The 24,347-nt window shown below is 44.9% G+C and overlaps 1 protein-coding gene across 1 annotated transcript in view; it reads left to right on the top strand.

Moving 5' to 3' along the window:
• The window catches only part of bmp1a (bone morphogenetic protein 1a), a 141,725-nt gene that overhangs the window by 102,209 nt on the left and 15,169 nt on the right, over positions 1–24,347 (top strand). Inside the window, exons 11-15 of the mRNA XM_069915513.1 lie at positions 1,786–1,902; positions 9,892–10,037; positions 15,499–15,694; positions 22,252–22,377; positions 23,229–23,389. Coding sequence (XP_069771614.1) covers positions 1,786–1,902; positions 9,892–10,037; positions 15,499–15,694; positions 22,252–22,377; positions 23,229–23,389 — 746 coding nt within the window. The remainder of the gene's footprint in view (positions 1–1,785; positions 1,903–9,891; positions 10,038–15,498; positions 15,695–22,251; positions 22,378–23,228; positions 23,390–24,347) is intronic.

Genomic DNA, 24,347 nt, shown 5'->3' with positions numbered 1-24,347 from the left:
AGTGCCAATTAATTACGCACTAATTAACCAACAATTTTGATGTCAGGGACATGTCACGAGATTCATTGTTTTCCGGCAGCATCACATGTGCAAATAAAATACATTTTTAAAAAAATTGATGCAAAGAAAGTGAGGCAGTTTCTGTGGTTTGTTGCCCATTCAGAAATCTGATGGTGGAGTGGCTGAAGCTGCTGTGTACCTTCAGGCTCCTGTACCTCTTTCCTAATGGTAGCAGTGGGAAGGGGGCATGGCCTAGGTGGTGGGGGTCCTTGAGGATAGAGGCTGCTTTCTTGAGACACCACTTCTTGTAGATGTCCTTGATGGAGTGGAGACTGAAGCCCGTGATGGCGTTAGATGAGTTCACAACTCTCTGGTCTTCTCCTGTCCTGTGTGTCGGCACCTCCATACCGGGCAGTGATGCACAATGCTCTCCTGTAGAAATTTGCTAGATTTTTTTTTTGAGGAAAGACATTTACTCCTTCAAAATTGAGCAGGGTAGATTCCTGGATATCAAGATATGTGGGAAAGATGCAGGCAGCATACTTTGCATAGTGGTTAGAGCAACACTGTTACCGTGCCAGCAGCCAGGGCTTGAATCTGGCACTGTCTGTATGTACCCCTTGTGTCTATGTGGATTTTCTCCAGGTGCTCTGGTTTCCTCCCAGTGTTCAAAATGTATGGGGGTTGTAGTTTGTCACAGAGTATATAGATACATTTGTGGGATAAAAATTGGGAAAGGTTTGTTGGTGTAGGTGACATACAAATACTTTAAAACAGATCTTATTTGAAATACTAGAGCTGTTCTAAAAGGGTCATGTGATTTTGCAAGCAGAGAGAGTCAAACAGGCTTTCTCTCAGAAAGAGAGAGAGAGAGAAATCACTTCTACAATGTTACAGCCAACAACAGCAGCTGGAACTGGAACAGGACAAGCTGGAAAACTTGTGAAAAGCCCCAGGTGGAAGACGGGTTGTGTCTTGGTTCAGCCTGGTCAAAACCCTCATGATTCATACAAGAGGAGAGGACTGGCTATCTAATGTTTCACCTAGAATAAGAGAAACAAAAAGGCACTCTGTGGTGACCTGAAAGAAAGAGGTTATCATCTGGAGAACCCTGATGGGGCAAGTTTTATCAGCGTGACACTGGAGTGGCTGATGGAAGTAAATCAGTTGTGGATGTTCTGGAACAACAAATATCTCTCTGAAACCGACAAGAACCTTCCTGAGTGGTAACCATTTACCTTTCAAGCATCAAGGCCTAATGAACTTTATAAATGTTTAATTCTGTGCACAGTACAAGAATTGCCTGCAACCAGGGAACTTGGAAGAATGAGATTGGACTGTGAATCAAAGAACTTTTCTGAACTTATGCATACATTACATACACATGCGCTTAGAATTAGAAGGGGTTTAAGTTAGGTTAGTTAAGTCAATAGTGATAAGCTAAAGTGTGATTCTGTTTTCATGCTTAAAGATAATTAAAAGTAACTTTTGTTCAAGTAACCATTTGTCTTGTATATCTATTGCTGCCAGGTTTTGGGGTCCTCTGGGCTCATAACAAGGTCAGTTGGGTGTAACCGGGCGGCACGGGCCCGTGGGCTGAAAGGGCCTGTTTCCGTGCTGTATGTCTAAATTTAAATTGAATTTTAAAAATTTTCAATTGTTACCGAGGTGGAAGATCAGAGCAGGCTTGAAGGGTCGGGTGACCGACTTCTGCTTCTTGTGCTGTGATCTTTGCGATCCATTTGCTGCGTTAACTTTCCCTTTGATCTGCTGCTTTGTTTCCAGGTCGGTTTTGCGGCGATAAAATTCCCCCTTCTCTCATCTCCACTGACAGCCGGCTCTGGATTGAATTCCGAAGTAGCAGTAGCTGGGTTGGAAAAGGATTCTCGGCCATCTATGAAGGTAGCTGCGATAAAGGCACTGTATTACAGCAAGCTGGTTCTTCGTGTTTATTGTCACAGGCACCAATGATGAAGTTTGTTTTGCGAGGATATTGCAGCAAGTAATATACAGCACAGAAGTGCCGACTTTCGGAGACGTATCAGTTAGTACAGAGCGAAAGCAGCTTAGTTTTATTTTATTGTGAGGATCAGTCAAGAGTCTGATAACAGCAGGAAAGAAACTGTCTTTGAATCTGATGCTCCATGTTCTCACACTTGTGAACCCTCTTCCCGACTGAGGATTGGGGATGAGGAAAATGTCCAGAGGTGTGTCATGTCCTTGCCTGGAATGCCTCTTCCACTCGGGGAAAATCTGCCCTAAAGCAATCTCTTTAGTTCAAGTTGTGGCTCCACATGAGAATTGTTTTTTTTTTGGACATTAATGCTGTCTTTGACCTTGCATGCTCGCCCATGATTTCACCATTTTAAACCTGTTGCGTGACCTGCATATCAGAATACTGCAGTCCATGAATATAACCTCAATTAAAAGCATTACTCCCAGCATAATTCAACCAATGACTGCATATCAAGCACTTTCTATCTTGGATGTAATAATACAAGGCTGGAGAAACTCATGAGGCGAAACAATGTACTTTATAGAGGAGAGATAGAGATTTGGGCTTGAGGTGTGGGCAAAAGGTGGGCAGGCTCCCGAACAAAACGGCAGAGGAGGGGAGGGGCTTCTCCAATTTCTACTTGCCTACTTGCCATCCTTTCTCTTCCCCATCCCTCGGTTTTTCCCTCCAGCTCTCCACCTCTTTCCCTCTCCACTCACAGATCCATCCCCCCTCCCCTCAGTCTGCTGGCATGCCCTCCCTCCCTATCCATCTATAACCTGTGGGACTGTGCTCCTTGCCCCTCTCTCACCCCATTTTGTTCCGGCGCCTGCCGTCATTTTTCTGTACCTCAATGAAGGGCTCAATCCCGAAACTGATGGAATCTTTATCTTTGCTCGAGAAAGGAGATTGTTTGACCTACTGGGTTTCTCCAGCGTCGGGTTTGTACATCCACCACGGTGTCTGCAGACTTTCGTATTTTACTGAGTCATCTCCTGGCAGATATTAGGGGAACTGCTGTTTGAATGAAGCTGGTACCCACCTCCTCCTTTCCTACCAAGTCATGAACAGCACCAGTTCCTGCTTTAATTCCACTCTGGTAACAATGGAAGGAGTACAGCTCCCATAGGATGTTCTGGGCTGAGAGCACCGCACCCCAGAGCAGATGCTAGATGGGAAGAACTTCATGAAATCGCAGCTGCACATGGGTTCACCCAGTTCTACAAGATCACAAGCAACTCCAGTGTTTCAATGCTGGCACGAACCAATCCAGAGGAACACCCACAATTGCTGAAGTCTTAAAGGCAGGATGACAATTCTATTGAAAATAATCCTCTTTATCTCGGTTTTTCATCCGAAGCTATTTTGGGATTAAGTTCATAGGAAGACTTTTGGTATACTGGCCTTTATAAATCATAGCATAGACTATAGGAGCTGAGAGGTGATGTTGAGGATGTTCAAGGCATTGGTGAGGCCAAGTATGGAGTATTGTGTGCAGTTCTGATTTCCAAATTATAGGAAGGATATCAATAAGGTGGAGAAGGTGCAGGGAAGATTTACTAAAATGTTGCCTGGATTACAGTATCTAGAATACAGAAAAAGATTGAGTAGTCTGGGTCTTTATTCATTGGAGCATAGAAGGTTGAAGGGGGATTTGATAGAGGTACATAAAATTATGAGGGGAATAGATAGAGTAGATGTGAATAGGCTCTTCCCCTTGAGGGTAGGGGAGATTGGAACAAGGGGTCATACGTTAAGGGTTAGGGGGAAAAACTTTAGAAGTTACATAAGAGGAAGCTTCTTCACTCAGAGAGGGGTGGCTGAGTGGAATGAGGTGGTTGCAGCAGGGTCAATTTTGTCATTTAAGAGGAGGTTGGATCAGTACATGGATGTGAGGGGTTGGAGGGTCATGGGCAGAGAGCAAGTAGGTGGCACTAGTGAAGTTTCACTTAAATCCGGACTAGAGGGGCTGATACAACCTGTTTCCGTACTGTAATTGTTATATGGTTATATAAGAGACAAGAAGAGGGGAGGTGGGAGATTGGGCACTAGAGTGGCTGGATGAACGGTTGGGAGAAGTGTGTGAGGTCTCTCCTTTTGCCTTCTGTTTATTTAGGAGCATGCACTTGTTCTGTTGTCAGACAATTTGTCAACACATAGAACATTTTTAAAAGGTTTAAGTTTGCTTTCATTGTCATGTAATAATATATTAAAAATATAATATAAATTTAATTTTTGCCTGCCATAAGGTGAACAAAGAGTTTCCATGAGGCTTGCCTGGCACCCCTAAACAATAGAAGAAGGAGAAGCAAAGGAGAATCCCTTCAGAGTTACCGAGGGTCCGTGGATTTGCCTGCAGCACTTCCGCCAGGGGTGTATCTACGCAAAACAGCGCTTACGGCAGGGGTGGCCAATGCGTTGAAATAAATGGCAACGAGGAGGAGAGCTGGCCTTGGTGGCCGCCATGTTGAATTCAGTGTTGCACAAGTTGAGAGCGAATGGTAGGATGAGGAAGGGTGTATGGGGGAGGGGTGGCAGTGGCGGCGGTGTCCGGGGGTGGCGCTGGCTCCCTCCCAGGAAACATGCCATGCCTGCCTTACCGTAGTTAGGCGCATGGCTCCCGCAGCCTCTTCAACCCCACAGTGGACTCTGCCTATTTATCTATCCTTTCATGTTTATCATCTTCCTGTGGTAATCATTTGTTAGTGTATTTAACCCACCTGTGCGTGGCAGCAAATATGGAGAATTCCAGTGCATTTGTACACCATCCTTGTGTGCGTAACTCTCATGGTGTTTGCAGTGACTGTGGCAAGGTGCCGAGAACCCTTCAAGGATGCTGACAAGGTCATCCTGGACATACGAAACAGTGGAGAGAAGAATTTACGCCAAATTCATTAGAAAAGCTCTTCCTCGTCAAATCGTACCATCCCGGAGCAAGAAAGTCTTGTCTGTGCTTGCTCGCATACCCCAGATGCTGCACGAAAATGAACCTCAGTTCTTCCTCTGCTGGTCAAAACTATTTAGCACAGTCCTATAATCAGAATCAGAATCTATTGTCATGAACAAGTCACTAATGTGGCAGCGTCATAGTGCAAACTTCATATTATAAACAATCTTACAATAAATATATTTTTTAAATAGTGCACGAAAAGTAAGGCAGTGTCTGTGGTTCATTGATCATTCTGGAATCCGATGGCAATGGGGAAGAAGCTGACCTCGTGCCGCTGAGTGCTCGTCTTTTGGCTCCTGTACCTTTTCCCCGATGGTAGCAGAATGAAGAGGGCATGGTTTGGGTCATTGTGGTTCTCAACCTTTTTATTTCCACTCATATCCCACTTTAAGTCATTCCTCTGCCATCGGTGCTCTGTGATTAGTAAGGGATTGCTTAAGGTGGGATGTGGGTGGAAAGAAAAAGTTTGAAAGCCACTGTTTTAATCGTACCTCATTGACTCGTTATGTGCATGGTTTCAGAACTCCAAAGGAAATGGGCCAATGACAATTTTTCTCAAGCCATATATTTCAGTAACCATTGGGTCTAGAGCAGTAATTTTCACCCTTCCCTTCCTACTCATAGCCCACCTTAAGCAATCCCTTACTAATCACAGAGCACCGATGGCAGAGGGATTGTTTAAAATGGGATGTGAGTGGAAAGAAAAAGGTTGAGAACCACTGGCCTGGGTGGTGGGGGGTTCTTGAGGATAGAGGCTGCTTTCTTAAGACACCACCTCTCGTAGATGTCCTTGATGGAGTGAAGTCTGGTGCCTGTGATGTCGCCGGCTGAGTCAACAACCCTCTGGAGTTTATTCTTGTACTGAGAGTTGGCGCCTCCGTACCAGGCAGTGATGCAACCAGCCAGAATGCTCTCTATGGTCCACCTGTAGAAGTTTACTAGAGTTTTTGGTGACATAACGAACCTCAGACACCTCATGGAATAGCCGCTGGCGAGCCTTCTTCATGATTGCATCAACGTGGAGACTCCAGGACAGATCCTCGGATATAGGCCCAATTCTGCTGATTTCTGCGATGATCGAAAAATAAAGCTACCAATTAAGAAAAAAAATATAGTCGGAAAACAAATTCCTTTGAGGAGCTTGGGATTTCAATGTGGAGCATTTTTACCAGTCAGGGGTAAGAGATGATTCATCAGCCAGCATGGTAATATATCAGATCTGCAGGTTTCCTTTGCAGCTCGAATGAATGTCGCACACAAGAAAATCCCCAGGACTTTTATTTCCTGTGCAATCCGAGAGCTGAGTGCCAGATGGAGTTGGAATGTGCTGCGGGGTCCCTGGACAAAGCCGAACATCCTGCAGATTTCCACGGGGTCTAGTTATTACTCTGTTGTTACCTTCTTCCATCTGCATTGTGCAAGACAGCTAAATTCTGGAAAACGTAGGGCAGTTTTTTCCCCCCCTGATAATTTTGGAAGATCTGGGAACATTTACAATACAGTTAAAAGAATTCACAGAAGGCTTGTGCCTCCACTCTGCTGAACCAGGGTATCTGGAAGTACTAACCTGGCAGGCATTGCACGGAACCCTATCCTCCAGACAGGACGGAACAGGCCCTTCGGCCCACCCACTGTACACAGTGGCATTTCACCAGTTTTCCCGACCAATCTGATCATTACTGATGATCTCACAACTCCACATACCTACCTTTATTCTGTAAGCCTCTCAGAACTGCCAAACAAAAATCAGAAATTCTTCCATTTACGATATAAATTTAAAATGTAAAATTTAGACATACAGCACTTTTGGCCCACAAACCCATGCTGTCCAATTACACCCAATTGACCTATACCCCCTTCCCCACCCCAGTACATTTTGAAGAGTGGGATGAAACTGGAACACCTGAATGAAACCCCTGCAGACACGGGGAGAAACGTACAAACTCCCTACTGACAGCATAGGATTCAAACCCGGGTCGCTGGAGCTGTAACATTGTTGCACCAACCGCCCTGCCATTGCTCTTAATGTGACTTAATGTCACCTTGGAACAGCTTGGCTTTTTTTAACTCTCCAATTTCTCTTTGTTCGTTATAAAATTTTTTAATCCCCAGAAACCTCTGCACTCAATGTGAGATTGATCTCTGTTCATAGAATATAGTGTTATATACCATTCAGCAGCAATAGAAATTAGACCAGATACCATTATATTTAAAATATTTTAAATTATTAATTAACAATAATATAACACCTTCACTATCTAAACTTATCTACTTAATCCCCAACTATGCGCGAATATACGTGTGTGTTTGTCTGTGTGTGTTTGTTTGTGTGTGTGTGTATTTTTGTTTGTGTGTGTGTCTATATGTGTTTTTGTGCGTGTATGTGTTTGTGTTTGTGTGTGTGTGTGTCTATGTGTTTGTGTGTGTGTCTGTGTGCGTTTTTGTTTTTGTGTGTGTTTTTGTTTGTATGTGTATGTATTTATGTGTGTGTTTGTGTGTCTGTGTGTGCATATGTGTGTCTGTGTGTGTGTCTGTGTGCATTTTTTGTGTGTGTATGTGTTTATGTGTCTGTGTGTGCATATGTGTGTCTGTTTGTGTGTGTGTCTGTGCGTTTTTGTTTTGTGTGCGTTTTTGTTTGTGTGTATATGTGTTTGTGTGTGTGTCTGGGTGCATTTTTGTTTTTGTGTGTGCGTTTTTGTTTGTGTATGTGTTTTTGTGTGTGTATGTGTTTATATGTGTGCGCGTTTTTGTTTGTGTGTGTATGTGTCTGTGTTTATGTTTGTGTGTGTCTGTGTGTGTGTGTGTTTTTGTTTTTGTGTGTGTCTCTGTCTGTTGTGTTTGTATGTGTGTGTATGTCTCAGCCCATATTCGCCCTCCCATCTTTTGCAGGGCTGGCAGCTTTGGTTTTGTTCTCTTAAAGTGACAGTCACACTTTAATAAAAATGAATTGAAAATTGCACGTAAATAACAAAGCGTCTCAATCCAAATATATTTCTGTTGTGAATACCAGACTGTTCAATTCCTTCTGTAATCTGTCACCTTGCAATAGAGGGAAGGCTTGGAGAGAGGCAGTGGGGCAATTTCAAGATTGGAACCATGAAGGGGAGGTTTTTGGAAGGAAAAATGGGAAGATTACATTATTGCTTAAATGGCGAGCCATTGCAACACGCTGCTGTTCCGAAAGACTTGGGAGTGCTGGTGCACGAGCCTCAAAAGGCTGTGAGGAAGGCAACTGGAATGTCGGTCTTCGTTGCCAGAGGGATTGAATAGGAGCAAAGAGGTTCTGCTGCAACTGTGCAAGGCAAGGGTGAGGCCGCATCTGGAGTAGTTCTGGTCTCCCTTCCTAAGGAAGGGCGTACTGGGTTTGGAGGCGGTGCGGAGGAGGTTCACCAGGTTGATTCCAGGGGTGAGGGGGTGGGCCTACGAGTCATCTGGGACTGTACTCGCTGGAATTCAGAAAAATGAGAGGGGATCTTATAGAAACATAAAATTATGGAAGAATAGAAGTAACAAAGTATTTTCCACTGGTAGGTGAGTCGAGAATTCTGGTGGGGGGGGGGGTGGGGAATGGGCAATAGATTTAGAATGGAGATGAGGAGGAACTGCTTTTCCCAGAGAGTGGTAAATCTATGGAATTCTCTGCCCATTGAAGTAGTGGAGGCGACCTCAGTAAAACGTATTTAAGACAAGATTGGATAGGCAAATTAAAGGACATGGGGGAGAAAAGGCAGGTGGCTGGCAACGAGCCCATCATCAGACCAGCTGTTGAATGGCAGAGCAGGCTCGACGGGCCGGATGGCTGACTCCTGCTCCTATTTCTGATAACTGACAGGGAGAAACAGGGGAGGAGGGACATCTCCAGGTTGCGTCTCTGAACCCAATGTGATGCGCCTCCGGTGCTGTGCTTCCACCCTGAGATAGGGAGGCAACATGACATGAGGGTTCTTGTGAGGTCTTGTCCTCTTTCCCACTGTAGAATTGAGCAGGTGGGCAACAGCTCCAAAATGACGTCTGGCAGATCACTCTCCCGGCCGCTAGCTCCTGTCCGTCTGGACTAAAGCTTCACTAAAGCCGAATGTTCTCCCCCCGTTTTTTTTACCCTTTTCCCTACACATTTTGATGAAATCTGGGCCTCCTGTTCTCCTGCCTCACCTCGCGTGGATTGACACGAACCAAATATAATCCTAATTCCTTTCCCCTTACACTGGAGACAATGGCGGGGCTGCCGGAGCCGCTGTTGTGCTGTAGCGGCAGCGCTGCCGTTGGCACGGCCCCAAGGGGAGCGAGTGAGTGGAGATGCAGCGCTCCCACGGGGTTCAGCCGCCCAACTGAGGGGCTGCAGACTCTGGAGAAGCAGAGGACTGGAGAAGATCACCCACTGCTCCCCCAAGTAAGAAGGAGAAGTGGAGGAGACCATCCGCGGGGACAGTAACCACGGCAGCGGATCAGTGAGGGGGCTCTGCGGCCGAGGGACCAATACATGCGGTGGGCTGCAGGAGACTGCTGTTGGGAGACTCGCACTGGGCTGGGCTGCAGGAGACTGCTGTCGGGAGACTCGCGCCAGGCTGCGGGCTGCTGGAGGCGAATCCACGGACACACGGTGACTCTGGGGGAACTCTCTTTTGCTTCTCCCTCTCTGACTGTAAGTCCAACTGCACTTAGGCAATTCCTGCTGGTGGCGAATCTGTCTGCCTTGCAGCAGGCAAAAATAAATTTCATGTCATATGACACTCTTTTAATGCAATGATCATTGATCTTTCAAGATGATTGGTTTTAGCTGACAATGCACAAGGAATTGTTTTCAATCTGAGCTTCACTCTTCCGTGCTTAGAGATTTTACCGGTGGGATTTCAGCGGTGGTCAGGATCCTGTAATCATTGATTATGCGTAATTAAGAAATGTACCAGAAGCTGTTCATATGCCATTTCTTTTCTCTGCACTGTAGCCATCTGCGGAGGGGATATCAGCAAGGATCTGGGCCAGATTCAGTCTCCAAACTATCCTGATGACTACAGGCCATCGAAAGTCTGCATCTGGAGGATAAGAGTCTCTGACACTTTCCACGTGGGACTTGCCTTTCAGTCATTTGAGGTAATATTTCCTCTTATAATGGTGGGCTTGTACTGAGGGCAAACGGGTTCTCATGTACCCGGCGTTCTCCAACTTTGAACCTTGTCCTCCATTAAAATCAAAGAAATAAGTTTGTGTTTAATAATAAGAATTGTTTCAGAATTTGATGGTAAAAATATTTTTCTATTTCCTGCTAAGTTCTTTGTTTGCCTATTTTCAACTTGCTGTGTGAGAGTTCTGGATGGTCCCAAAGTGATTTGAAGACTTTTTATGGAATCTTCACTGTTACAGGCTTGGGAATTCCTGCAGTCAATCTGTCTGCAACGCAATTTTGCAAAATGCAGTGAAATAATGAGCAGTGATGATGGCTGAAGAATAATTACAATAAAACCTCTAGTATCTGGCACCTAAGGGGATTGGCAGACGCCGGATAAGTGTATTTTCCAGTTGCTTGAGACAATGTCTAACTCATGCACCTGCATTAAGAATAAACAGTTTAAAAGACAAAAATACTACACTGTCCTTTCACTGAATAAACTTCACCTGCATGAATATATAAACCTTAAAGCATTTTACGCTATTTTCAGTCACATTCTTTGAAAACGTTTAACCGTCGCTGCATCTGCAGGTTCCTCCCCCTCCACGGAGCTGCCCGAAGGACCAACCATAACGTTATAGATAATTAACCCCCCTCCTCCCATGTTTACTGATAAAGCCTCTGACCAGGGTGACTCTTACTAATCAGAGATAAGGAGACGCTTTAAGGGAGTCACCCCAACGGTGAGCGGCATCAACCAGCCCTTCATCCTGGACGATGCCATTGCTGTTTCACACAACTTTATCCAAACAGCTGCTACGAGCAAAACCCGACCAAGGCCCTCTGCTGGCTGAATATTTGCTTCAGTCTTCACCAAAGGGTTATGTAACTTCAGAGAACATTTACTTTTACAATTTTAAACTTGCAAATTTTTTACCTATTAGTTTATTCTTATCTATCCTGTCTATTTACTTATTTTCCTTGATTTTTTTTGTTTTGCCAGTTACTTGAATTGTGGCTACATGGGGTTTTACTGTATTTGAGAAACCTCCTGCTCTCCTTAAAAGCGACTCTGTGGTCTGATGCATCCTCCTATGGTTTTATGCTAGACTGACCAGGCCTGTTCATGACCTGTTTGGGGCCTCACGTTTGGCATAACGGTTAGCGCAACGCTGTTACACCACCAGCAATCGGGGTTCAAATCCCGTGCTGTCTGTAAAGAGATGGTACGTTCTCCCTGTGTCTGCATGGGTTTCCACGGCACTCTGGTTTCCTCCCACTGTTTGAAACGTGCCAGGGGTTGTAGGCTAATTGGGTATAAATTGGGAAGCGTGGACTTGTGGGCCGAAATGACCTGTTATTGTGCTGTATGACTGAATTTTTGAAAAAATGTGTACCTGGCTAAAGTCTATGTACTATAAAAGTCTTGTTTCTATGTTGCTTGTCAGTTTGCACTTGTACTCGATCTGCCTTTCTTTATTCACTTCTCTGCTGCATTGCAAAATGCTCTCAATCCTCAGGTTGGCTGCTATTTCAGTCAACCTTTGATTTAATTTTATCTTTGGGACAGCACGGTTGCTTAGTGTTTAGCACAATGCCGTTACAATAGCAGCAATTGGGTTCTAATCCTGCACTATCTGTAATGTTCTCCCCGTGTTAGTATGGGTTGTCCCCAGGGGGTCTGTTTTCAAGATTCAATTTATTGTCACAGTAATTAAACAGTGTCATATTACATGAAATTTCTTTTTGTCAGCTGCAAGGCAGACAGATTCGCCACCGGCAGCAATTACCTCAGTGCCTCTTACAGTCAGAGAGAGAGAAGCAAAGGAGAGTGTCCTTTGTCCATAGATTCACCTCCAGAGCTTCTGCAGCCCCGCAGAGTCCAGTCTAAACCATCGGTGACCTGAGCTCCAGATCCGAACCTCCGACGCGGTCAGGGACCCTTCAGCACCCTCGGCACCTCTTCGTGTCTTGGTTCCAATACCCGGTGCCCCTCCAGTCCGTTTTGAGCCCGTCTCTAGCAATCCATGGCCCCGGAGTGAGTCTCCCAACAGCGGCCCGCAGCTCCCGCGGGTTCCTTGCCCCGAGTCGCCAGCAGCCTGCCGCGTGCACTGGTCTCTCAGCTGCAGAGACCCCTCGCTGGGTTTCTCCCACTGATCAACATACTGGGGGTTGTAGGTTAATTGGATGTAATTGGACGGCACGGGCTCATAGGATGAAAGGGCCTGTAACCATGCTGTATGTCTAAATTTAAATTAAAAAATTTAATTTTTCTGGTTAGTCACAGATGAATCGCTATTCCTTTTGGGTATGTGGACCTTCCCCTGCAATTGAACGTTATTTCTTTAAAAGCTAACAATTTTCTGGCCAGTTGGTACCTTTTGAATGTATCCAATGGTACAAAAACAGCTTCTTCCCTCCGCAGGTCAAACAGTGCACTTTTTATGTAAAGATAAAGAAACATAACCAGCATTTCGGGCTGAACCCTTCATCAAGGTATCAGCAAAATGTAGACAGGCATCCGATCAAAATAGTGGGGTGGGGGGGAGGAGCAGGGTCCCACAGGCAGGAGGTAATAGGTGGATAAGGAAGGGAGGGCACAGCAGCGAACAGGAGAAGGGGGGGGGGCGCTGTGAATGGAGAGGGAAAGGGGTGAAGAGCTGGAGGAAAGGAGACAGAGGGATGGAGGAGGGAGAACAGGAGAAATTGGAGAAGTCGATGTTAAATCCGTGTGACTAGAGAGTCCCCAGATGGAAAGTAAAGTGTTTCTCCTCCAATTTACAGGTGCTCTTGCTTTGAGGGGCGGTGGGGGTGGGGGGGCAGGGAATGTTTTATTCTTGTCACCTCACTTCTTTCCCCTTCTTTTGTAATAATTATTTATTTTTAAATAGTGTAATTATGGAATGTAATTTATAGCAATTTTTCCCCAGTAGTGCACAATAATGCTGTTGCAAAGCAATAAATTTTGTGACATGTTCATAACAATAAATTCTAATTCTCCCAATCAACCAATTTCCAGTTTTATTCTAAAACAGTAGTTTCCACGTTTAGGTTACAGACCCTAGTTTTGCTTTGAACTATATCACTTTCTAATTCAATGTCTAAAATTTTGTCAGATGATAAATTACTCTCTCCAAAAGGCCTGATGAAAACAAGATTATTAGTTGACCTCATTGCACAAAACAAAATGTAAAACAGCCTTTTTCCTTGGCGATGACGCACAGTAATTTGTGATATTTTGAAAGTTCACTGTTGTTTTGGCTAGAGTTGGAAAACCGAGGGACCTTGAGGTCCAAGTCCATACATCTCCCAAGGTCACCGTGCAGGTTGATAGGATAGTTGAGGAGGGCTATAGGTTAGTCAGGGGACTGGGTTCCAGAGTTGAGAAGTCAGGTTGCAACTCAACAAATCTCTGGTGAGACCACACTTTGAATATTGCGTTCAGTGCTGGTCACCTCATTATGTGGGGTTAGGTGGGAGTAAGTGTTTGGCATGGACTGGAAGGGCCAAGTTGACCTGTCTCTATGCTGTAATTATTATATGGATTTATATATATGGTTATAGGAAGGATGTGGAAGGGTGAAGAGGAGATTTACAAGGATGTTGCCTGGATTGGAAAATGTCTTATGAAGCAAGGTTTGCACAGCTGGGACATTTCTCTTTGGAGCCAAGAGGGATAAGAGGTGACTTAATGGAGGTCTCCAAGATTCTGAGAGTCATTGATAAGGTGAACAGGGAGGACCTTTTTTCCCAGGATGGGAGTAGCAAACACCAGGGGGCATCTGCACAAAGTGAAGGGAGCAAAGTTTAGGGGAGACATCAGGGGGTAGGTTTTTTTTACCCAGAGATTTATGGGTGTCTGGAAAGCCTTTGCCAGGGTTGGTGGTGGGGGCTGAAATGTTAGGGACATGTAACATTAGGCACATGATAAAAGAAAAACAGAGGGAATATTTAGGTCGGCACAACCTCAAGAGCTGAAGGGCCTGTGCTGTCCTGTAGTGTTCTATGTTCCAACTATTAATAGGAGAAGATTTCTACAACATGATCCTCTGCAGTGAGGGAGGTCTTGAAGGAATTTACCCATAATATAATGTAGTTTCACACGATGTCTCTCTCCAAAATCTGCTCACGACCCAAATATTTAACTCATCAGCTTAGATTAACGGAATGCATAGTGTTGAGCTGATTGTTCTCTATATACAGCAGCGTGGATTCCATGAGTGTTGAATGTGTGATGTGTTTGACGGACAATATGCCTGCGTGAACAATGTGCCTATGAATGTATTGTGTACACACATTTGCATTATATATCCTGCAGACTGTGGTTGTGCATACGGATGATGCGCAGCCTTTATGCTTCTATATTTCTGTCTCTTCTACCCTCCCACCTGTTGGCTTGAGCTCTTCCCCATCTCCTTCAGCCCCCCCCACCCCATTTTTTGTTCATGTGTCTACTTTGATTTCCGGCATGCCTGGGGAAGCACTCTGGCCTGAAACATAGAACATTACAGCACAAAACTGACCCTTCAGCTCATGACATTGTGCTAACCTATGTAAACATATTTCACACCAGTCTAATGTTCCCCAACCTCTCACCCATAACCCTCTATTATTTTTCTCTTACACTGATGTGCTTAAGAGTTTTTTGAATGCCTCCATTGTACCAGCCTCCGCCACCTCCCCTGGCAATGTATTCCAGACACCCACCACTCTTTGAGTAAAAATAATCAACTTACAGATTTCAGATTTATTGTCAGAGTACATATATGACATCACATACAACCCTGAGATTCCTTTTATCCTGTGGGCGCAGCAGAATGATCGCTAATTGGTAGTGCAAAAAATAAATTGCACACAGCATAAAATATGTAAACAAAATAAGTGTAAACAGATAACGAATGTAAACAAACCAACTGTGCAATACAGAGAGAACGAAAAAAAAAACAATATACAAGTCTCTGATTGAATTTGTCATTGAGGAGTTGAGGTGGGGTGGCGTGGGTAGTGGCTGTTCCTGAACCTGGTGGTGCAAGTCTTGTGGCACCAAAACCTTTTTCCTGATGGCAGCAGCGAGAACAGAGTGTGTGCTGGGTGGTATGGATCCTTGATGATTGCTTCTGCCCTCTGACGGCAGCATTTCCCCGTAGATGTTCTCGCTGGGGGGGGGGGGAGGGTTTTACCCGTGATATCCTGGGCTTTGTCCACTACCTTATGGAGGGCTCTACGCTCAGGGGTATTGATGTCCTCACACCAGTCCGTGATGCAGCGGATCATTTACCAGTGACAGCTCGCCTAAACCGTCCTCCATTCACTTTATGTTGACTGTCTTTTACTCTCAATGGATGCTGCATGACCTGCTGAGTTTCTCCAGCACTTTTTTTGAAACACTGCATGTTACCCTTGGAGTATCAATCAAAGACCCAAGACTTTATTTTTCCACTGCAGATTGAGAGGCACGATAGCTGTGCGTATGACTATTTGGAGGTCCGAGATGGAAGCAGTGAAGACAGCCCCCTGATTGGACGTTATTGTGGCTACGACAAACCTGATGACGTCAAGTCGAGCTCCAATAAACTGTGGATGAAGTTTGTCTCCGATGGCTCCATCAACAAAGCTGGGTTCTCCGCAAACTTCTTCAAAGGTTGATTTGCCACCTGATCTCCAAATACGTTGATCGCTCACTGATAGTTGGAAAGATATCAAGGGTGTGGGAACATGGTACTGGGATGGGGGACCGACCAGTGGAATGGAGCAGCAGGCTCAAGGGCCGAATGCTCTCCTCCTGCTCCCCTGCTCATTCAAGTTTCCTTTTGGGAGATCTAGCTTTTGAATGGGGATTATATGACATTTGCACATATAGAGGTAACAGGAAAATACCACAATGTGCCTGACATCATTTTGGAAGATGACTTTGCTTGATCAATTACTTGGGTTACAGGCCATTTCGGCCCATGGGCCCGTGCTGTCCAATTGCACCCAACTGTCCTACTATCCCCACCCCCCTCACCCCCCGGTACGTTTCGGAGGGTCAGAGGAAACCCCCACATGGGGAGAACAAAAGGTCATTACAGGCGACGCCGGGTTCAAACCCTGGTCGCTGCCGCTGTAATAGCGTCGAGCTAACCACTACACTAATCGTGCTCCTAAATTTTCTAAGAATTTTGAAGAATGATAGATTTAAAGTGGGCAATGGATATACAGTATATTGGATCCGCACCAAATTTTGGGAAATTGGAAAAGATTGAACAGGTTAGGTCTGCCTTTTTTTTTAAAGCAATAGTGGCGTTATAGGACAGGAGCTCAGGTCTTTAATGTTGTGAATGGATAACATGACATTCCAAGAGGAAATTTTGACCTCTGAGAAAATCCTAGAGGACTCAAATACGAGATGAGGAACCATTCGGGGGGGGGAAATTTGTTTTGCACGTAGAGTGATTGGAATGTAAAACTTGTTTCCATAGACAGTAATCAAGAGAAAACCAGAGGAGTGCATGATGGGAATCATTCTAGAGCAGTGGTTTTCAGATTTGTTCTTTCCACTCACATCCCACTTGAAGCAATCCCTATTAATAAGGCATTGCTTCAGGTGGGATGTGAGTGAGGGGAAAAGAAGGTTGAGAATCACTGCTCTAGACCCAATTGTTAATGAAATATTTTGCTTGAGAAAAATTGTCATTGTCCCATTTCCTTTGGAGTAGGTAATTCCCAGGGAAGCAGTTAAGGCTCCTTCATTAAAAATATTTAAGGTTCAGCTCGATACATTTTTACATGTGAAAGGAATTAAGGAATATGGGGAAAAGGTGGAGTTGAATCAACGATCAGATCAGCCACGATCTCATTGAATGGCGGAACAGGCTCGACGGGCCTGCTCCTATTTCTTATGGGTTTTTTTTAAATTTTTTTTTTCAAAAATTATACATAGTAACATTTTAAATATACAATATATTAAACATTCTCTCACAAACACAGCAAACAAAATCAAAAACCGTCCCTCCCTCCTCCCCTTTGACACATACAGATCCATTCACCGTCAGAGCTTACATATATTTTAAGTATAAAGAGTACAGTTGGGGAAACTATGTTTTTGTATATATAATAGTTAATTTATATCCTTTTTTTTGTTCCTTTTTATTACTATCTGTGGTCCAGGTGTGCTGCCATACTTTTACAAAAGGGTCATATTTATTCCTTAAGTTGTATATGATTTTTTTCCATAGCTACACAGCTGTTCATTTCTGCAGTCTATTGGTTGAGGGAAGTCCAAGTGATCACAATACATTTTTTCTTTTCCGCCAGTGCTAATTTTTATAAATGAGATTTGATATTGGGTCAATTCATCACTTATTTCCATGAAATGACCTAATAGAGACAGCTCTGGGTCGCTCGTGAAGACCACTCCTGTTATCCTGGTTAATTTCTCTGTGATTTCTTGCCAAATTGGCCTCACTTTCACGCACAACCACGTGGCATGTAGAAAAGTTCCTGTCTCGGTCCCGCCTCTCTGAAATTTCAGCTTTTGATCTATGTAACTTTTGTGGGGCAAGATATAATTGGTGTAAAAGAATTATTCTGAACCAGTCCACATTTATATTATTATTGCATTTATAATTGATGTCGTGCTGTCTTATGAAACTGTGCACATAATGAGTCATGATTAAAACAGTGGGTTTCAAACTTTTTATTTCCACCCACATCTCACCTTAAGCAATCCCTCACTAACGCCAGAACACCGACAGCGTAGGGAAGGCTTAAAGTGGTGTGTGAGTGGAAAGAAATGTTTGAAAACCACTGGACTAGCGCCATAAAAACTGATGACACAGAAGGCCATTCTGAAAGGACTATGGGGTCAGTAATTCTTCTTTGAGTACTTGTCCAATATCCATTTTAAATTATTTATGTGCTCCGTTTCCACCACCATATTCATTGGTGATCTTGGTCTGAATAATTAGATGGAAAAAAAAGTTCCTTCGTTAACAACCTAGCAAAATGGAGCTTCATGTTAAGTTGATTTTTTTTAACCCCAGGTAGACTGAATTAAAAAAAACAATCTTGTGGAGAGAACAGAGGGACTAATTCACTCCCTCAGAGTGAATTGTGATATTCCTTTGTGTTTGGTTCCAGGGCTCTTTCAGCTCTCTGTGTATATTTTGAGATGTGATTTGTTAACTAGATTGTATAGGTGTTTCTCTGGCTGGAGAAAAGGGACCAATGGTGTTCCACAGAGATCTGGCTGAAAGGGAGAGGCCAGAGAGTGGTAGTGGATAATTGTCTGTCAGGTTGGAGGCCGGTGACCAGTGGTGTGCCTCAAGGATCTGTATTGGGCCCATTGTTGTTCGTTATATACATTAATGATCTAGATGATGGGGTGGTGAATTGGATTAGTAAATATGCAGACGATACTAAGATAGGTGGAATAGTGGATAATGAAGAAGGTTTTCAAGGATTGCAAAGGGATTTGGGCTGCTTAGAAAAGTGGGCTGAAAAATGGCAGATGGAATTTAATGCTGATAAGTGTGAGGTGCTTCATTTTGGTAAGAAGAATCAGAATAGGACATATGTGGTAAATGGGAGAGCATTGAGGAATACAGAAGAGCAGAAAGATTTAGGAGTGACGGTACATCGTTCCCTGAAGGTAGAAACTCACGTGAATAGGGTGGTGAAGAAGGCTTTTAGTATGCTGGCCTTTATCAATCATTGCATGAATATAGGAGTTGGGAGGTGATGTTGAGATTGTATAAGACGTTGGTGCGGCCTAATTTGGAGTTCTGTGTGCAGTTCTGGTCGCCTAATTATAGGAAGGATATAAACAGAGTGGAGAGAGTGCAGAGAAGGTTTACCAGAATGTTGCCTGGGTTTAAGCATCTGGAGTATGGGGAGAGATTGGACAGATTGGGTCTTTATTCTTTGGAGCGTAGAAGGTTGAGAGGGGATTTGATAGAAGTATTTAAGATTATGAAAGGGATAGACAGAATGGATGTGGATAGACTATTTCCGTTAAGAGGAGGAAAGTTTAAAACAAGAGGACATGAGTTAAGAATTAAGGGGCAGAGGTTTAGAGGTAACATGAGGGGGAACTTCTTTACTCAGAGAGTGGTAGCTGTGTGGAATGATCTTCCGGGAGAAATAGTGGCGGCGGAGTCAATTGTATTATTTAAGAAAAGGTTGGACAGGTATATGGATGAGAAGAAGATGGAGGGTTATGGGCATTGTGCAGGGAGGTGGATTAGAAAGGGGTGTTTGGTTCGGTGCGGACTAGAAGGGCCTAATGGCCTGTTTCCGTGCTGTAATTGTTATGTTATGTTATGTTATCTCTCTTGTACACAGATAGTAATGTACACGGTCTAATTAGTAAGTGTGCTAATCACACAACTATTGATGGAATTGTGAATAGTGAGGTAGCTTGTGAAACGCAGACAGCAGGATATCGATCGGTTGGAGACAAGAGGAACAGTGTGGTCTTTATTCCTGACAAATTGTAACTTGGCAGATCAAGTGCAAGGCGCAAGTATCCAGTAAATGGCAGGACCCTTAGGTCCACTGATATCCAGTGCTCCCTGAGAGTGGCCACACAGTGTCTAGGGTGATAAAGAAGGCGTCCAGCATGGGTCGGGTCCCTGTTCTGCATTCTCATGAAATTAGAAATGGCAAATGGAAATTGGGAGGATGTGGGGAGTTGGGAGTGAATAGAAGTTGGCTTATTATTTTTAAGAATGGGGGGACACAGTGGATTAAAAGCAGAGTCGTGGATTGTGGAGGTGAAAAAAGGGGCAAGTTGAATTCCAGGTTTTCCAGGTTCCTTCAGTCCTCCGAGTCTGACCTACAGCTGTTCATTGACGCCTTATTCTACATTGATCCAATTTATTTTATTCTGCCCACTTCTCATCAATGCTTCCAAGATTCTACCCTCACCGAGTTATAGGATATTAGAAGATGATTCCACGTGAATCCTACATTACTATCTGTGTACAATAATGTATCCCATCATGAGATACATATCCCCTTCTCCACCTTCCGCAGGGACCGCTCCTCCGTGACTCCCTCGTCCCCTTGGCACCTTCCCCTGTGACCGCAGGAGATGCTCCATTTGTGCCCACATGTCCTCCCCTCACCACCATTCAGAGTCCTTCCCGGTGAAGCAACACCTCATTTGTGAATCTGCAGGGGTCACCTACTGCATCCGACACGCCCGCCGTTAGGCCTCCTCTATGTTGCAGAGACTGGGCACAGACTGGGAGGACACTCCGTTGAGTGCCTTGGCTCAGCAATAGCGTGGATCTCCCAGTGGCCACCCATTTCAGTTCCCTGTCCTGTTCCCTTATTGACATGTCTGTCTGTGGTCTCATGCACTGCCAAACAGAGATCACCCACAAACTGGAAGAACAACACCAGTCTGGACACCCTTGAACCAGATGGCATTAACATCAACTTCCCCAGTTTCTTTTCAACACCCCCCCTTTCCCCCTTTTTGCCTTTCCCCTTGCTCTCTCGCTCTCTCTCTCTCTCCCTCCCCAACCCCTTTTCCCTCTGTCTCCTTTCACAGAAACAAAATCAATTCTAACCTCTCCTCTTATCATACCCAATGAACACCTTTTGTTGGTCTGGACCCCTCCCCTCCCCATCTACAGTCTTTATTCTGACACTTTCCTCTTTTTTGCTTATACCTTGAAGGAGGGCTCAGGCCTGTAATATATCTTAACCTCCGATGGACGGTGCACGAGTTCCTCCAGCATTCACTGTGTGCTTTTGCAATATTGAGCTAGTCTTTCTTCCTATGTGTGAGTGTCTCCTCATTTTAAGCCACTAGGACTCTCGATCAAACAGTTGGGATCTTCAGCTGAAATCGCGTTTAACTCTGACTCAGTTTAAAATTCTTACAGTCCTGACCTGGCGTCTAATTCCCATGTAGGTTTGGATCTTGGCTGCGTCGAGCAGGAATTGTATCCCAGTAATGGGGATAGAAGTGTCTGTAAAAGAGACCTTGAGTCACTTCAGTCACATGCTTCTCTTCGGAGACTTGATGTGAGAATCCTAGTCTTCCCACATCTTACATTCAGAACTAATTTGTGGAAAACTCCAGTATCAGAAATGGAATGTGTACAGTCAGCATTTAGAGCCCCTTCTGCACAGTCTGTTGAACAAGCAATCTGTTCCGAGCTGATGGCGATGTACAACTAATGATGCGTACACTAAGGTTAGAGGGGGGGGTCACTCCATTATAAACCACCAATCTGGTGGATGAAATCTCCCAGTAGCCGGAGGATTTGGAATCTGATTCCACCACAACATTCCAGAAATGGTTGTGAAACTGGAAAGTTCCTGTCTGGTGGTTAGAAACATGAGGCTGTCTGAAATGACCTGTCCGCATTCCTGGTCTCCAAAAGCAAGTCCAAGTCACAAAGGAATTACCCAGAGCATCGGCCAGGGTGTGAGAAGGGAAACCAATTTCATGTGATGGACCTGAGTTGGTTATGTCAGCTTTTGTTCCGTGGGACAGCAGTTTGGGATGCACGCCAGTGCTGCATCAGTATAGAAAGTGACTCCAAGACCTCTCTGGGTTCAAATCAGTGTGATTTTGGATGATGGAATAAAACCATCAACATCACACTTTATTTCCACACTTCCATTGTTGACGTCCAATCAAAATAGATCTCAGGCATGGAACAAATCGGCATATCCTCCTTCCTACAGATTTATAATGTGTGCCTTGTATACATGGTGAATGTGCACCCGAGGAATGCTGTTTGTGGGTGGGTGTGTGTGGGTGTGGGTGGCTGTAGGTGTATTTATTTGTGTGTGAGCACACATCAGGTTTTTTTGAGTTGGGGCTATGGGCTACTGCACACGGTGGTAGGGTTATTTGAGTGTATGTGGGAGATGAGCTGCATTGGGATTATGGATGTGACTGGCATAAATGCACGTAGATTGTGCATTCATGGGTGTGTAAGTGTGGTGCCCATATGTGCTGGGGGAAGTTTAAGGGTGTGCATGCATATGTGAGAGTATGTATGTGAGAGTGTATGTGTGCATGCATGCGTGTGTGTATATATGTGTGTGTGTGTGGGGGGGCACATGTGTATCTGCAGAGTGGAGGGTGTGTGCATTTGGCAGTTGGAGTGCAGGTCCACAGACAGGGGGGGGGGGGTGGGGGGGGGCTTGTGATTCTGCTGGGCTGCTGACTCCTGTCCCTCCATTTTAAAGAGGTGGACGAGTGCTCCCGACCTGACAATGGAGGATGCGAGCAGCGTTGTGTCAATACCCTTGGCAGCTATAAATGTGCCTGCGATCCTGGTTACGAACTCGCCAACGACAAAAGGAGCTGTGAGGGTAAGAGTGAGTTGTTGCAGTAAAAGAGCCAGAATAAGAATTTATGAAAGGGAAGGAACCTTTCGAGAGGAAGAGACAACAGTGGGGAAAGGGAGGTGATTGTCCAAGGTACAATGTGCAGTGGAAACATGAAGCCTGTCAACGAACTGAGATCCTGCTGGTCTCGTTCTCATCCAGTAAGAACAACCCAGGTAAACAGAGGACGTCAGTATAAGAATTTGGACAGGTACATGGATGGGAGAGGTAATGGACTGGGTGCAGAGCAGTGGGACTAGGAAAAAAAAGGGCCGAAGGGGCCTGTTTCTGTTCTCTAATGTTCTACAATTCTATGATTCTCGAAGGTAATGGGTAGAAAGTTCAGGAGAGATGTCAGATGACAGAGTAGTGGGGGCCTGGAATGCATTGCTGGGGTGGTGGGAGAGGCTGGTGCAATAAGGACATTTAAAAGGCTTTTAGACTGGCACATGGTGGCAAGAAAATGAGAGGGTTGAGGGTGTGAGGGAGGGATTGTTTAGATTGTTGAGTAGGTTTATACAGGTCGGCACAACGTTGTACTGTGGTGTAATTTTTAATTTTTTTAAATTAAAATTTAAATTTGATATATAGACATACAGCACGGGTAACAGGCCCTTCCGGCTCACAAGCTGTACTGCCCAATTACATCCCATTAACCTACAACCCCCAGTATGTTTTGAAGGGTGGGAGGAAACTGCATCCCCCCGGGGAAAACCCACTCAGACACAGACAGCGCGGGACCTCAGCATTGCATGATTGGATTATATCTGACCATCTGGAAGATTGAACTTCCCTGAGACATCACTAAGTTCCAATCTGTGTTTTATTGACTGTAGCTGCCTGTGGTGGTTTCCTGACCAAGCTCAATGGCTCGATCACCAGCCCTGGCTGGCCCAAAGAATACCCGCCCAACAAGAACTGCGTCTGGCAGGTGGTGGCACCGACACAGTATCGCATCTCCCTGCAGTTCGAGCTGTTTGAGATTGAGGGCAATGACGTGAGTATACCAAGAGGCCAGCGCCAGATCTTGTGCTCAGGAGGGAGGGTTCAGCTGTGCTTCTCGACTGTAGCCATCTCGCAGGATGCCTCCCAGTCACTTCTGAGGCAATGGGGAGATGGTGCCAGGAAGCATCAGTGTCTCTGCTGAGTGGATGGACTAAAGGTACTTTAATTCCTGCTGCAAAGTGTGCCTGCATGGAGATTAGCGTGAGGTTTTCCTGTAATATTTCTAATGATAATATGGTCAACTGGATGATAATGTGGTAAATTGGATCAGTATGTTTGCAGAGAGTACAGTAAAAACTCCTGGTATCCGGCACCTATGGGGATGGGTAGATGCCAGATAAGAGAATTTTCTGGTTGCTTGAGACTTCGTCATGTTTCATTTTTTTAGAAACGCAGGACGGTAACAGGCCATTTCGGCCCACAAGTCCATGCCACCCAATTTACTCCCCATTAACCTACACCCCCCCCCCCCCCGGTACATTTCGAATGGTGGGAGGAAACGAAAGCCCTGGGGTGAAACCCACGCAGACATGGAACTCCTTACAGACAGCGTGGGATTGAAACCCTGGTCCTGACTTTTACTTATTTATTTTCCATGATTTTTTTTGCTGGTTGCTTGAGGCTGCTGGCTGCTTGACAGAGGTTTTACTGTACAAAGATTGGAGGTGTTGTGGACAGCGAGGAAGGCTTTCAAAGCTTGCAGAGGGATCTGGACCAGCTGGGAAAAATGGCAGATGGAATTTAATGCAGAGAAGTGTGAGGTGTTGGATTTTGAAAGGACAAACCAAGGTAGGACGTACACAGTAAATGGTCGGGCACTGAGGAGTGCAGAGGAACAAAGGGATCGAGGAACACAGATACAGAATTCCCTGAAAGTGGCGTCACAGGTAGACATGGCCGTAAAGAGAGCTTTTGGCATATTAGTCTTTATAAATCAAAGTTCTGAGTAT

The sequence above is a fragment of the Narcine bancroftii genome, chromosome 2, assembly GCF_036971445.1.
Source record: "Narcine bancroftii isolate sNarBan1 chromosome 2, sNarBan1.hap1, whole genome shotgun sequence".
NCBI lineage: Eukaryota > Metazoa > Chordata > Chondrichthyes > Torpediniformes > Narcinidae > Narcine > Narcine bancroftii.
Note: the sequence above shows the minus strand (reverse complement) of the source record. Positions and strands in the feature narration are given on the sequence as shown.